The sequence below is a fragment of the Solenopsis invicta genome, chromosome 9 (genome assembly GCF_016802725.1).
Source record: "Solenopsis invicta isolate M01_SB chromosome 9, UNIL_Sinv_3.0, whole genome shotgun sequence".
Taxonomy (NCBI): domain Eukaryota; kingdom Metazoa; phylum Arthropoda; class Insecta; order Hymenoptera; family Formicidae; genus Solenopsis; species Solenopsis invicta.
Genome location: NC_052672.1, coordinates 220,664 through 234,971, shown reverse-complemented (window position 1 = coordinate 234,971; position 14,308 = coordinate 220,664). Strand labels below are relative to the sequence as shown.

The following is a 14,308-nucleotide window of genomic DNA, read 5'->3' as shown; positions in this document are numbered from 1 at the left end:
TGACATATGACTCATACATCCTTAAGAAAGAAATTATATTGCTGATGTATGAAACAATGCTAATCTTGCTCACATAAAATTTAATCATCTTTAAAGAATTTGGTAGTGTAAATAACAACAAGGTATTACAATTTTATTTCAATATATAATAATATTAAACATTTAACAGAACAATGTGATTGTTTTGATAATAATAATATTGAAAAACTCTTATTTTTTAAAAATATTGTTTTTTCTATCTGATGTTTTTTCCTCTTAATTCGTAAAAATTATTATTGAACAATGAGAATGTACAATATTTTTCGTGATAAAACCATACAAAATTTCTTTATGTAAACAAGTTATGGTAACGATATGTGGTTTCAATATTTAACGTGTTTCCAAAATATAGACATTCTTAAAATAAGAATGTTTCTTTTTCTCTGTAGACACATAGTCTAATATTCAACACATTTTTCATATAATCCTATACTTTGTATTCTTGTTCGAAACACTCGTTGTTACTGCGTACGTTATAACGCATGTTTGTCACATGTATTGTGTTGTATAGGATGCTATCTGAGATCATTATTTTTCAGCTCAGTGCAGAAGCGTGTGAGAACCTTCTCGGGTGCATAAAAGTCGTGGCTATCGGTAGAGGCGACGCTTTGTGAACCGCGAGCTCGAGTGAGCATTATTGCATCTAAGCAAGTGCGCGCAGCATCCTTGAAAAGTAGACCAAGTGAATAATGACTCGGAACAATGTGGATATATAGGGGGGGGGGGGGTTAGCGCTACCTTGTGCTCACGATTTTGCCGTGGTGCATTCTTTGACGCGATGCAGTAGCACTTTGCGCGACTTGTCACGTTTCCTATTCAGAAGTCGACACGATATTTTTATCGCACAAGCGAGAAAATAACGATTGTGATCACAAAGCGGTAATATTCGTCGCGAGCGTAATCATCGAAGTACGTGAGGTGCGCGTCGTACGCAAAAAGTATACGCAAACGTTGCGCTCAGGTCTGGAAATAGAGCAACTCCGAATAACACGCTCAGGCAGGAAAATAAAATTCTGTTATGTTGAAATAATTACGCAAAAACTGATATATATATATATATCTCAAGTTTTTATTTTGACTCATGTTTACTCATTACGCACACCGTTATTAACTGCAGCAGCTAATGTAATTGTTATTCCATCTCGCGATTCATGACAGCGTGACAACGTTTTTCGTGATAAGGCAATGCGTATGATTATGATACATCATTTTGCTAAATTAATCCAGTGAGCAAGGTTCTCTCTTGCATTTCAGTGACGTTTTTTTCATCGAGGATAAATGGTCCAATTGCTGACAGTGTTTTAAATATTGGAAATTTGATCTTAAATACTTTTCGCAAATGTAAATTATTAACCTGGGTTATATTGAGCCAGATGATTTTTTCCATTTTGCCGATTTTGCCTGAAATTTACAAAAACACATACAAAACACAAATACATATATAAAAAAAAAAAAAAAATACAAAAAAATATTACGAATCATACAGTTGTACAATTATATTTCTAGGTATTAAAAGAGTATACTAAAATTGTTTAGATTTTTTAATCCGAAAACTCTTTGGTACATATCACTTTTTTTAACAATAATTCAAGTAAACAGTGTAAAACAGGATATTGTTGTTGTAGTGTTGGATAATATTAGGTTAAAAAATAATGTCGGTTTTTAGTCTTAAACTTCAACTGATTTGAATCAAATGACGAACAATTGTTGATTGATCGACATTTAGTTCCTGTACAACTTCTCGAGTGATTTTTAATGGATTTTTGCATTTAATTGATCGTTGTCAACGACTGCAGGCCGATCCCGATTTTTTTTCATTTTCAAGACTCTTCGTTATGAAATTTTTAAAACCATTGTTGTTCCATTATCCGTTCGTTTGTAATTCCCTGGTCCATTGTTTTATTAATTTTTCGAATCTCGTTTTCGCTGCTTTAAAGCCTAGTTTGGACTGATAGAAAAAATTGCTCAAAATTGCTCCTTTTTATTTTTAATAATAACAATAATTGATATCAAAATTAACCGAGAACAAAATTACTAACACAATTAACAAAGTGGAATCTGGACTTGAAAATGATGCAACATTAACACAATTGAACCTTATTGTACTTAAAATAAAGCGCAAAAGTTTAAAATAAAAACCGACATTATTTTTGCATCCATCTAATATCTAGATATAAGTAAGGAAATACATTTTGTGTATCTAAACCTGTTCAAGTTGCATTTGAATTGAAGTATCTGTATTTGGATGTAAAACAATGAAATGCTTTTCAAATACATTTTCAGATATATTTTCACATGTATTTTCATGTAATTTTTGTATTTGATGAAAAAAAGCATGTTTATTTTTGACGAATATTTTTGATTTGTCTATTACTATCGTTAGTGTCGCGACATAGATTGTCGCAAATACAGTAAATAAAACGAATTTGAAAGATAAAACCAAAATATTTTCTGATGTCTCTTTGCGATCTCCATAGAAGATGATCAATTCTTAAAATTTGAAAAAATTTAGGTCACGTAGAAATAACATTTGACAGTGCTATCAATATAGAGATTCCTTTTTATCACATAAGTAAAAAGATACTGCATCTTATTTTTCTTGTATATTTTCCTTGTATAAAATTCTACTTTTAAAACTTTACATAATTTTATATTTATTAGTACCAATTAAACGATTATTTAGCACTGATGGACAAATTATAATACCACGGCGAAATATACTGACAATGAGTGATAATATGTTTAAAGCATTTTTAGGGTAGGAGAGAGTATTATGGGCACTCATTGACATTTTACTCAATAAGTTTGTTAACAATTAATATTTTATATTAAAGTTCAAATAATTATATTTGTCAAAGTGTTGTTTAACAGATTCTAGACTTAAAATTATGAAATATTTACTTAGGACATAATTTATAAAAATGTGATGACACTGCATAATGGATGGAACGGGGATGATAATACTAGCCATCACCATAATAAATTTAAAAAATTAGTTTTGTGTGAGAAACACATAGTATTTTGTTACAAAATTATATATTTTGTTAAAATAAATCGTTAGGAAGACCTACAATAAAACTGCAAAGTTTTAAGGTAGGTAAATATGTTGACTTTTATAAGCTCGAACACAGACAAACTGCCAAAAGGACAGTGTTTTACAAAACAAACTTTTAATAATAAAAAAAGAAATATTTGAAAATGCTTATATTCACACATAATTTTCCTACTGTCGACACTACACATCTGTCCCAAGCTGTCATCACATCAAAATGACATAAAAAAATGATAAAATGTAAAAGTCACTGTTTGATCAATCACAATTCACTTTAATGTCATTTTGATGATCGTGATACATACCAAAGTATACCCATTCTCATACAAAAGATCTTATCCACAAACAAAAGTATCTTATCCACTCTCTGAGAGAGAATTAATTTTATTTGAATTCTAAAGAATTCTTATTATTACACAACATTTCATTAAAATATCTCTGAATTAAAAAGAAAAGAATTTCAGAACGGATTTCCAACACTTAGAACATTGTCAGTAATGAGGCTATTTATTTTACGAATGCTAAATTCTCAATAATTTCGATAGCTCGCAGATGCGCTTTAAATAGGGACATCAATTAACATTCCTCTCTTATAAGACAATCTAGCGATTGTCACGTTCGGCAATTGAAATCGTATGACGGCAATTTCCCCACGAGACATCTCTACGGCGGCGGCGTTGAGAAAACTGCGGGATCCATTGAATCACGATGCAATCGAGTCTGACGACTGAGTCGGGGATATTTGAGGTCGTTCTTCTCCTGTCTCTCGTTCGCGCCCCGCCATTTGTCTTCCCAGCCCGTGAAAGACTTCGTCCCAACGCTGCGCCGCCGATCCCGAGACGACTCACGGACTCGTTTCGAACAAAATCATAAAAGTTTTGCCTACTGCAACTTCGAGATACGAAATATGGTCTCTCGTGTGTGCCTGAAGGTTTTTTACGTTATAGCCGCCTCGTGGCGCATTCGATCGCTTTGTTACTACTTTCCTAGAATGTACATAGATACTCTTTATTAAAGAAGGATTCTGTCTAAAAAAGAATTTATAAAATAATGTCATAATTTTGTTTCTGGCAAAATTTAAAATTAATTTTTTCCATTATAATAATATAACATTGAATAACAAATTATGATTAACTTTCTGTTTTTCAACAAATAATGAGTTCCTTGTAAAACTGTTAACTATTGGAAAAGGATAGATACACATTTCAAAAATTCCATTACTATTCAATTTTTAAAAATTCTGCTTTAAATTATTAACGCAATAATACACATTCATAATGTTATAATATATAGTTATAAGAAATTAAAATATTTTTTTACAGTAAATGTGACGGTATAAAGTCTTTTAAAAAAATATATTGTATTGAAATAGCAAAGGTCGATGAATAAAATGGGATTCGGAATGACTAATAAAAATGATAAGTTTTTTAGTTGTTTTTTTAGTTGTTAAATATGATTCTGATTTTCAAAAAAATTCAATTTATTAGGAAATGTAAAATTAGCATACGACACTATTATAACATTAAATACATCTACTAAAAATTATTACTGTTAATTTACACATTAAACATTTTATATTTAGGTTAAAACTGGTCATAAAAAATTTTTTTGAGTTTTTAACATTTTCAAGTGTTAATTTTACATAATACGATTATGTTATTTCAATCTTTTGTGTTAAATTGATATTTAACGTTCCTTAGTTAAATAACACAATATATGAGTGAATAAATGAATAACATACAAATAACATAAAAATAATAAAATATGAAATAAAATTATAAAATATAAATTCTAAGTTAAATAAACGTGTCATATTGTAAATGTTAATTTTGCTGAAGAAATGTGTTTCCACAGACTGTTTCCAAATTGCGTTAAAGTGTTATACGTTTAATGTTACTTTATTATATAATATTTTTGTTGCTTTATAGCATATTTATTTTGTGTTAAATTAACTCACAAATTTTAGTGGACTGTTTCTGACACGCGATACGTGTTAAATTTAATTAACATATTACAAATGTGTACGAATGTAATTTCATTTTTTATGCTAATAAGAGGTTCCGCTTGTTAAAAAAGATCAAAGTTATTAATATCTAAAGACATTATCGATGGAAACTATTTTAAACTTAACTATAATACTTGAGAGCATTATTTTCCCTTACGTCTTTCAAAGACTCTTCTAGAATATTTTATATTCTATTGTAGTATTTTACTACTGTGGAAATTGTAAGATATTTGCGCAACAAATATTTTCAGCATTTAGATCTGCTTTGAAGGAATAAGATCTTTTTGACTTATTTATTTGTATAACACATCAGTAAACTTTTATTTAATATTGTTTATGTGTGTTACTACAGTTTTATACTTTCATTAACATACCATTTTCATGATAGCTTCTTATATGTTTATTATCGTGCGCGTTTCATAACTGATTTTAATATAACACTTTTGCGATAAATTGACATTTTTTGAAAGTCAGAATCACAAATCCAGAGTTTCAAAAATTAAAAAAAAAAAGAACAAAAGTAACGTAAGTACTGTTTTTATTTATTATTCTGAATAAAAATTACCCATTTTACCCGTTGTCTTTTATTACGAATGTTTAACGTAAAAAAATTAGTATCAAAATTTTGTAGAAAGTTTTTATGAAGGAAAAAATCAAAAATATAACGATCAGCTGAAACTTTGTTCATCAGTTAAGACTGTATCCTTCGTAAACTAAAAGAAAGAAGTTTTAAATTGTTTAAATTTATAAAAGTTTTTTTAAAAATAAGTCCTCAATTTCTCAAAATTTGTTGGTTGTAGAATTTTTTTAACTTTACATTCTTTTTTATTAACTAAAAATACACAATAATCATCATTCACGTATTGAAAAACAGACACCTTATAAATCGATTCTATAATGGGATTTTAATCATCTTCAAACATTGTCTATGGCTCAATTTACAAACTAAATTGTATCTTAATAGAATATTAATTTGTGATAAATAATGGTTAAACAATAATCAGCCACAGTTTTTATTGGCAAAAAACTGAATCTAAACTTTTTAAGGAATAATACAATTCATGTAGCCGCTTTTTATACTGTTCTCTTCATCATATACGTATATGCTCGCCAACTTGAAATTCTTTCCCCAACAAGCTTGCTTACACACACGAATATTTACCTTTTCAGAAAAACTATCAGTAGCAACCGTCAGTTCCGAAAATCAGGAAACTTTTCAAAGCAAAGTTGCTTTTAAAGTCAAATTATTCTCTCTTTGCCTCCTTTATTTATCGTACGCGTCGAAAAGCCACATCGCACAAGTTTATTCGTCGATGAAAATTTTGGGTATGATCCCTCATATTGAAGCGTAATTAATTAATGCAGAAGTGACGCTTCAGCGTTCAGTCATTCGCAATCGCATTTTCTAGATTGAAGGTAATTAAGAGCTTATTATTATATTGTAACGCGTATTAAAACGCGTACATGCGTTCGCGTATATCGTAGCAATTTGTTACGCTTTGTGAATTAGTTGCCAGCAAATTTATTAGTTGTTGAATTTATTAGCATAATTTTCCTCCAGCACGCTAACGAACCTTCTCTCGTTTCGATTCACACGTGATTTTCTCGTAAACATAGCCTTTAGTTGCGCCTCGCGCTCATGTTTTTCAAACACGTTGTTTTCGCACCTGCCGGATTTCTTTAACCGATGTTTGCATATTTAAGTGGCATGAAATAAAATGGAGATTAAGTCTCAAATATGCGGTTCTCTGCAAAAAGCTGCAAAAAAAACCTGAGATAACCTAAATTCTACTAATATAAATTGCCTAGAAATCTTTTTCGGCGGATTTTGCCGAATTAAGCTTTGTCAGCGTACACGAATAGTAAAATCCAATTTTATACATTAAAGTATAAATAGTCATTATTTGCGAAGAGATCTAATTGTGGTCTTAATTAAAACGACATCTAATCTCGTACGCTAAAGAGTTGCGAATACGAAAATACGTAGTATAATAAGTTAAATTTTTATCAAAAGAAATATCGACATTATCAACTTCGAATTGACGAAACAATTTAAATGAGAGGTGAAGCAAAATAACTGCTTCCATAAAATGTACGGCGTAAAAATTCTCAAGTTTCTACAACGTAACGGAGAAAAGAAATTAGATGACACCAAAGGGAGCGTCTATTTTATTTTCTTTTTCTTCTTCCTCAGAGCGTGTACAATCTGCTAGGCGAGACGCTGTCGAGGCTGCAACAGTACGCGGAAGCAGAGAGGTGGTTTCAGGCGAGTTTGGCCAGCCAGCCTGACCACGTGCCGGCCCACATCACTTACGGGAAACTTTTGGCACGGAACGTAAGTAGCCATCGTCGTTTTGCTTTTAGATCGCCATCGCCTGCCATTGCCGCTCTATTTCACCTTATCGCGATCTACTTTCCAAGTCTGGCTATATCGACCGTTACCACTTGAGAAACTTCTCTGCCGCGAGATACGCAATATAATGCGCGATATAAACATATTTGGGTCAATACGAAGTCCCCGCTCCTCCCGGTTCTTACGTCTCTGAAAGTGGATTTATTTTACGTCACTATAATCCAATGATGTTAAGGAATAACAATGGATGACAAAATTTTTACAACAAATTTTTTTTTTTTAAGGAAACCAAAGGACCTCTTTTTTGGGGGATTTCAGCGCTGAATGTAAATCTATTTTTCTATTTCTCACGTTAGACATTGTTTTTTTCTGCGACACTCAATTTTGCGAGTGGACGCTGCGTATTGTATTGAAGTTGTCAACGAAAATTGCGTGGCGAAAGAAAAAATTCGAAGTCATTGTTTACTGTAACTTTGAAAATTTCAATTTTCTTCAATGTCTATACGTTTTCTCATTATACAAGGTGATCCTAAAATATTCTGAAATACCTTAAAGAGTTATTACTCACATTAATTCAAGAAGAAACCTTCGTGTAATCATAGTACATGTTCGAAACGATCAGTTTCAAAGATGTAGGGTGTGAGAGTTAAAAATTTTTTTTTCCATAAATTAAAAACCAGATTACCTTGATGAAACTTTGTATTTTCACGACTCATTTTTTACCATACATTATTTTTTATACGATCAGTGTGAGATTCAAAGTTAAGCGACGAACCCTTTTCTACGAAAAAGGAAAAAACTGATATGCTATTGATTTTTTTCACAAGTTTGAAATTTTTCATGATAAATGAGATAAATCAGCACTGAAAGTTTCTTTATTATTATCAACAAAATAAGCTATTTAAAAGAAAGATTTTTTTCTTTCACTTTGATGGCCTATACCTTTGAAATTAAAGAGTTTCACACACATAAAGTTCCTGTCCTAAACTACAATGTAAAGAATCACCTTATTAAAATTTTTTCAAGTACTTGAAGACCACTCTCTCATCTTTGGAAATAAATTTATATTCAGCTTGATTGACATATGGATATATAAGTATATATCTATAATTTAACGGATATAATATATTCAAAAATCTTGTCTAACACAATAGAACAAGCTCCTGAACCGGTAGCAACCGCCAGGGGGAGGGGGGACAGACAGGGCTATCGAGTTCGCGGTGGCTCACGAGTCGCCTCTGCTTTCTCTCTCTTTAGTCGAGCCGCGTCCTGGAAGCGGAGAGATGGTTCCTGAGGGCCCGCAGGTTGGCGCCGGACGACCCCAGCGTGCACCATCATTACGGTAAGGCGCGACCGAGAGCTCCTTTAATTGCGACCGCAGGAAAGCATCATCATCGTCGTCGTCGTCCGTCGTCGTCGTCGTCGTCGTCGTCGTGCCTCATCGACGTTGCCCCCGGAATTCGTCAGTAGGCGTCTCCAGTTACCGTTTCCGTCTCCTTCTTCCATCGTCCTCCTGTTCCTTATGGCCGAGCTTTGCCTTCCTCTGAACCGCATCGCAATTTAAATGTCTAATTCCCGTATTTGTAGTCGTCTTCGACGGTGATAAGGGAAAATCCTCGTTCATTATTAAAGCAATGAAATACGCTCTTTTAAGCATCTCGCTTTTGCACCCACGTGCCCCCGAGAGAATTTTCCCTTTCCCACCCCTCCGCCATCGCCGTCGGTCGCCGCAGCTGAGATTCCATTGTAACAATGGTATAATTGATTCCCGATCCCCGAATCCGTTCTGAAAAGGAGTCCTCGAAGTTCTCATCGATTGCGAAGGGGGGAATCGCGACGGGAAAGAATCAGAGAACCAAGATTCGAAGAGTCGCTTAATAGGAGGGGGAGATAAGAGGATTGCCGATTCGTCGAGCCGCTATAAATACCGTAATATTCCTGCGGGATGATAGTCGATCTGACGAGGAGGGTGGACGAGCTAATCGAAAAGAAGGACAGACACCAGAGGGTACAAGGACGAGTCGAGATGTCGAAGGGGGGGGGAGGGGGATCTGTAGCTATTAAAATTCCGAGGAAACGCAGCGAAGCTTCAAAACGTCAGCTGCGTTATCCCTCCATTGCTCTCAAGCAAGGCGAACGCTCAGTTCATATTGATATTTTTTTAATTGCATAGATCTGGCATAAAAGTTGACTCTTAAACTTTCTGACTCTTCACTCTTACAACCCTCCAGATATTATATTCGTACGGTTATTTTCTCAGGTTCGTTTCGTATAATTTTTGTTTTTGATTGAAGATGAAGATTTTGAAAATGTTAATGTGTGGTACATAAACGCGGCACTCGTGACAAAAGCAAATACATTTGATACAACTCGAGCTATTGTCAAACCTTGCTGATTTACTGTGATAAATCGAATCAATGTCTCATCCTTTTTGTAAGATTGTGTTCATGTTTACTATTTTAATTTCTATCACCAATTTCTTTTTTTTTTCTCAACAATCATCTCCATGTGATTTGAGAAAACTATGTGGCAACATTGTACTAATACGCATGTAGCAGCGGTGTTCATACGAGAGCACTAATGTTCATTTGTCGAACGAGAGCAATGGAGGGTTAAATTGCGTCGAGATTCGGAAACGACCTTTTGCCACGTGCAATTTGTCGCACATCCTTTTTCCATTCACTCCATAGGACATTCATTATTAATACATACAAATCATTCACATAATTATAAGCTTAGATGGCGTTCTTAATTAGTTAAAAATAAGCGTCTAATTGTAAGTCACATTCAATAAAGAAATTATTAATTTTGAGATTCTAAACGTTTGATTATTTTCTTTATTTTGGTAGCTAGAAATGTTTTAATTAGTTTTATTTTTAAATCATGTTTAAATTTAAAACGCTAAAACATTCAAAGCTGTTAAAAATTTCAGTTTTAAACGTTTTAAACAACATCTGAACAACATTTAAAATTAAAACGTATCTAAATATTTAGTAAACGGAGATAAAGATAAAACATTTTAATATCTTAAAATTAATTTCTTCTTTGAGTGCAAAGACTCATTAAGTATATACGTGTTAAATTTTTTCTGAATTTCTTTCAAATTAAAATCTGTTATGCAAAGATATTCTTTCATTGTTTTTACATTTTTTGATGTCACATTTAAAAAAAAAAGCATTTTTTTTATCTATCAGTCATATATATAGGGTAAGATGGTACAATCTCAAACTCTTAACATATATTTTTATATTTCGAATGCAGAATACAATCAAATCATCATTTATTAATTCTTATGTAATTAGAAAGTTCGTAATCTGAATTAGTTGTCAGATAGCACGCGTACGTCCAAAATATAAGATGACTCACAGACATCTTAATAATAATATTAAGTCATTTTTGAGATATCTAACGTCCCAATTTTAAACACGGCTAGATTAATACATGAATATAAAAATAATATTGTTGATGTGATCTAGGCCATTGATATTATTCATGAAAAATATTCAAAAATTTACCGCAATAAATAGAATATATATATTCTGAATGTAGTTTGATACAATTACATCCCTCTTATTTCCCGTAAATAAACTGCTTTTTAGCATCTATATTTCGTGATGACGAAAGAGAAATTGACAAAAAAGGAATAACATCATAAATTAATATTCGAAATTAAACTATGTTCAGAGATTTATTTACCCTTTCCATGCAATATAAAAAAAGAGCTTTCCATATAACTCTCGCACAGTGAGACTAAAAGGGAAATGATTGACACAATGAGATCAGAATTATCAAACATGAATCTCGAAAAATTGATTTCGTACAGAATTGCAACATGTTCAAAACTGTACTACCTTACCCTAAACGAAATCGATCTGTTCGACTGCAAAATAAGGAATTACAAAATAAATTTGCAATAGTACTAAATTTGTAGCTTTGTATATTGAATAAATAATTGGTACATCGATGAAGGCGATTTATCGAACGAGCGACGTGACTAACTTTAGCAACACGCACTCACGATGTGTAAATTGATCGAAGGCGGCCTCGCGACACGCACAATGATGTCTGTTTGCAAAATTTCCAGGGCTGTTCCTGACGTCGCAGGGCCGGTTGGTGGAGGCTGCCGAGGAGCAGCTGCGAGCAGCCGAACTGTCGCGGTCCGATTACGAGCTGTCGGTCGCGGCGGCCTCGGCGCTGAGGCAGGCCGATCGTCGCGATGAGGCCGAAGTCTGGTACCGACACGCGGCCAGCCTGAGGCCGCACGAGGCCCGCAGCCACACGAACCTCGGCGCGATCCTACACCTGAACGGCAAGTACAAGCAAGCAGCCGCGGCTTACAAGGAGGCTCTCAGGTTGCAGCCAGGCGACGCGACGACCATAACAAATCTGCACAAACTGGCGGCGATCTTGGCGTGACCTGAAGAAGCCGAAGGTGACGGCGATGACGGTGAAAGAAAGCGAGGACGGAGAGACGATGAGAAAGTGAGACGTGATGAGAGAGACGACGTTGTGTATCATACGACCCCGCGCGGCGAGGAGGATCCCATCTTACCGATCTTACCGTGTATCCCGAGACCCCCTATCGGCCCGATCTTCCTACCGATATTCGTTTATATCTCTGCGTCGTCGGTGACGCGCGCGTTTGTCGTTCGCGTCAATGACGCGCGGCCGACTCGTATCGCCTGCTATGGTATGTAAAGAATAAAGCTTCCTTTATTTTTCTCTAATACACGAGAGTATATTTTATTGATGCGAATCCTCTTCCCTTCTACAGATGAGTAAAGCGAATAAACCGATTATCAAATTACTCCTTACACAGATTTCGCCGATACAGAAGAGATATTTAAAATATTTTTTTCAAATACACAGAAATCCCAATGTATTATAGGTATAAGAAATATTGAATCCTAAAATATTGAATCCTTTATCCTTCGATCGAAGAATGAAAAGTGGATTATGGTGAATTAAATGAAGATTGAGCTATGCACTGATTCTTGTTAATGGATTTCTTCAAATTTGTCTTAACGCAAGATATCTTTCTTCTCTTATGTATACACAAAGCAGGTAAGTTCAACGTAGATTTGATAAGAGTAGATCGATAATTATTTGAGTCGAGACTCTCAGCTCCGCTGTGCCGTCACTTTCTCATCTATAAATCAATCGTCTCAAAATGGAAAAAGAAGACGAAAAAGTCAGATCGAAACGTTTTGCGCGTCGTTCAAGGGGATTACTTGCGATTTCTTTGATGGAGCTCTGGATGAGATAACTGCAGGAATTCTGCAGCGAAAAGAACTATTTCGTTTTAAATGTCATTTTCACACTGTATTTTAACGCTGGATATTCTTGCTGGTTATTTCGAAATAATCCATTTGTTGTTATGCTTGTAATCTTTGAATTTTAGTTAACAAATTTTTTTATTATTACAGAGTTTATTATTATTATTTTATTTTTTATTATTATTAGATCGTCGATATAGATATAGATTTCATAAAGTAATCTCAAAAAATAAACATTACACTATATTAATATTTATAAAAGTATGACTTGTTTAGATAATTAAAGAAGCAAAATCCATGATTTGTTTTTATATAACAACAACGAAAAACAAATTTGTCAAATATTAGAATCAAATGTTGATATGATATTCTTTTGTAAATTGTAAAGTTTAAATCAGAGTTAGGAAGTAACACGTTACTTATGATGTCACCACTTTTCTTTGGTAACAACGTTACTTTCTTTCGCCTGAGGTATTGCATAGAATAATAACGTCATTACATTTTTACAGAAATAGTAAAAATGTAACGATAATGAATCTTATCATTATTTTTGTCGTTTACTTTATTAATATACTTTATAAACATACAAATACTTATGCAAGAATCATGTTGCGATTAATTGAAAAATCACTAAATACTTTATTGGTTAAATATCAACATATATAATTGTGTACACTTGGAGAAAAAAAGTATCAGTAACTATAAATTTATGAACAAATAGCACCTCAATTAAAAATTGAAATAAAAATATTAACTATGAGTAATGTGAACTAAGAAAATACAGTAATTCATAGTAAAATTATTGCATTAACTATAAAAAAAGTAAAGAAAAGTCGCTCACCCCTTCTAAAGCGGCTCCCCCGCATTTCTCGGAAATTAAACATTGCACTGTATTAATTCTGATAAAAACATAATCTGCTAGATAATTAAAGAAATAAAAACCCATAGTTCATACACTCGCGGCTTTTTCTATGTAAAATCTGTTGAAAACGAATTCTTGAAAAACAAAAATAAAATTGAAAAATTATTCTATTGATAAAGTGAAAATACAATATAAACGAAGTGCCTTAAGAGGATGCTATAGTGACCGAAGAACTTCCTCGACGTCGGCATTGCAGATTATTTTTCGAGGGAGACCAGGCTATCGCTCTTTGTCCAACGCATAGATCTGTCTTTGTTTTTCGATTATTTCGCCATCTCCGAAAAGACCTATCAACTACAACTACAGTCACTACTCTGCTTGCCATTGTTTACGTGCGCTAAGCAAAATTTGTACACGTACAGCTGTTTACATGTTAAACTTTTTTGTTAGGCTTTTGACTGAAATGACACACAGTCAGTGTTGTTCATTAGAGTTTTCTAAAGTGCGGCCTGGTCTCATTTCATACATACGAGCTACAGAACGTTAGTAAATGACAAAAGTTAACCTCGGTTGACAGATCCACGAGCCAAAAATAAATAAATTTTTAACTTTTTGTTCGATTTTCTCGTAAAATTTACCAGCCCACACTTTGTTTTGGTGCGTACTTTTATTCTGTAAAGGATTTTGTGATCTGTAGAGCCAATTCAAAAATTAATGAACA

At 33.3% G+C, this 14,308-nt stretch overlaps 1 protein-coding gene across 3 annotated transcripts in view; it reads left to right on the top strand.

Moving 5' to 3' along the window:
• The window catches only part of LOC105203142 (protein O-mannosyl-transferase TMTC2), a 368,927-nt gene extending 356,749 nt beyond the window's left edge, over nt 1–12,178 (top strand). Inside the window, exons 8-10 of one of the 3 annotated variants that reach the window (XR_005575593.1) lie at nt 7,291–7,431; nt 8,604–8,791; nt 11,534–11,568. Coding sequence is in view for 2 of the 3 variants with exons in the window: in XM_039453793.1 (XP_039309727.1) it covers nt 7,291–7,431; nt 8,707–8,791; nt 11,534–11,865 (558 nt within the window). In the remaining variant the exon portion in view is untranslated. Of the gene's footprint in view, nt 1–7,290; nt 7,432–8,603; nt 8,792–11,533 lie in introns of all 3 variants that reach the window. The other 2 variants (XM_039453793.1, XM_039453794.1) reach the window with 2 other exon arrangements.
• The last annotated feature ends 2,130 nt before the right edge of the window (nt 12,179–14,308 follow it).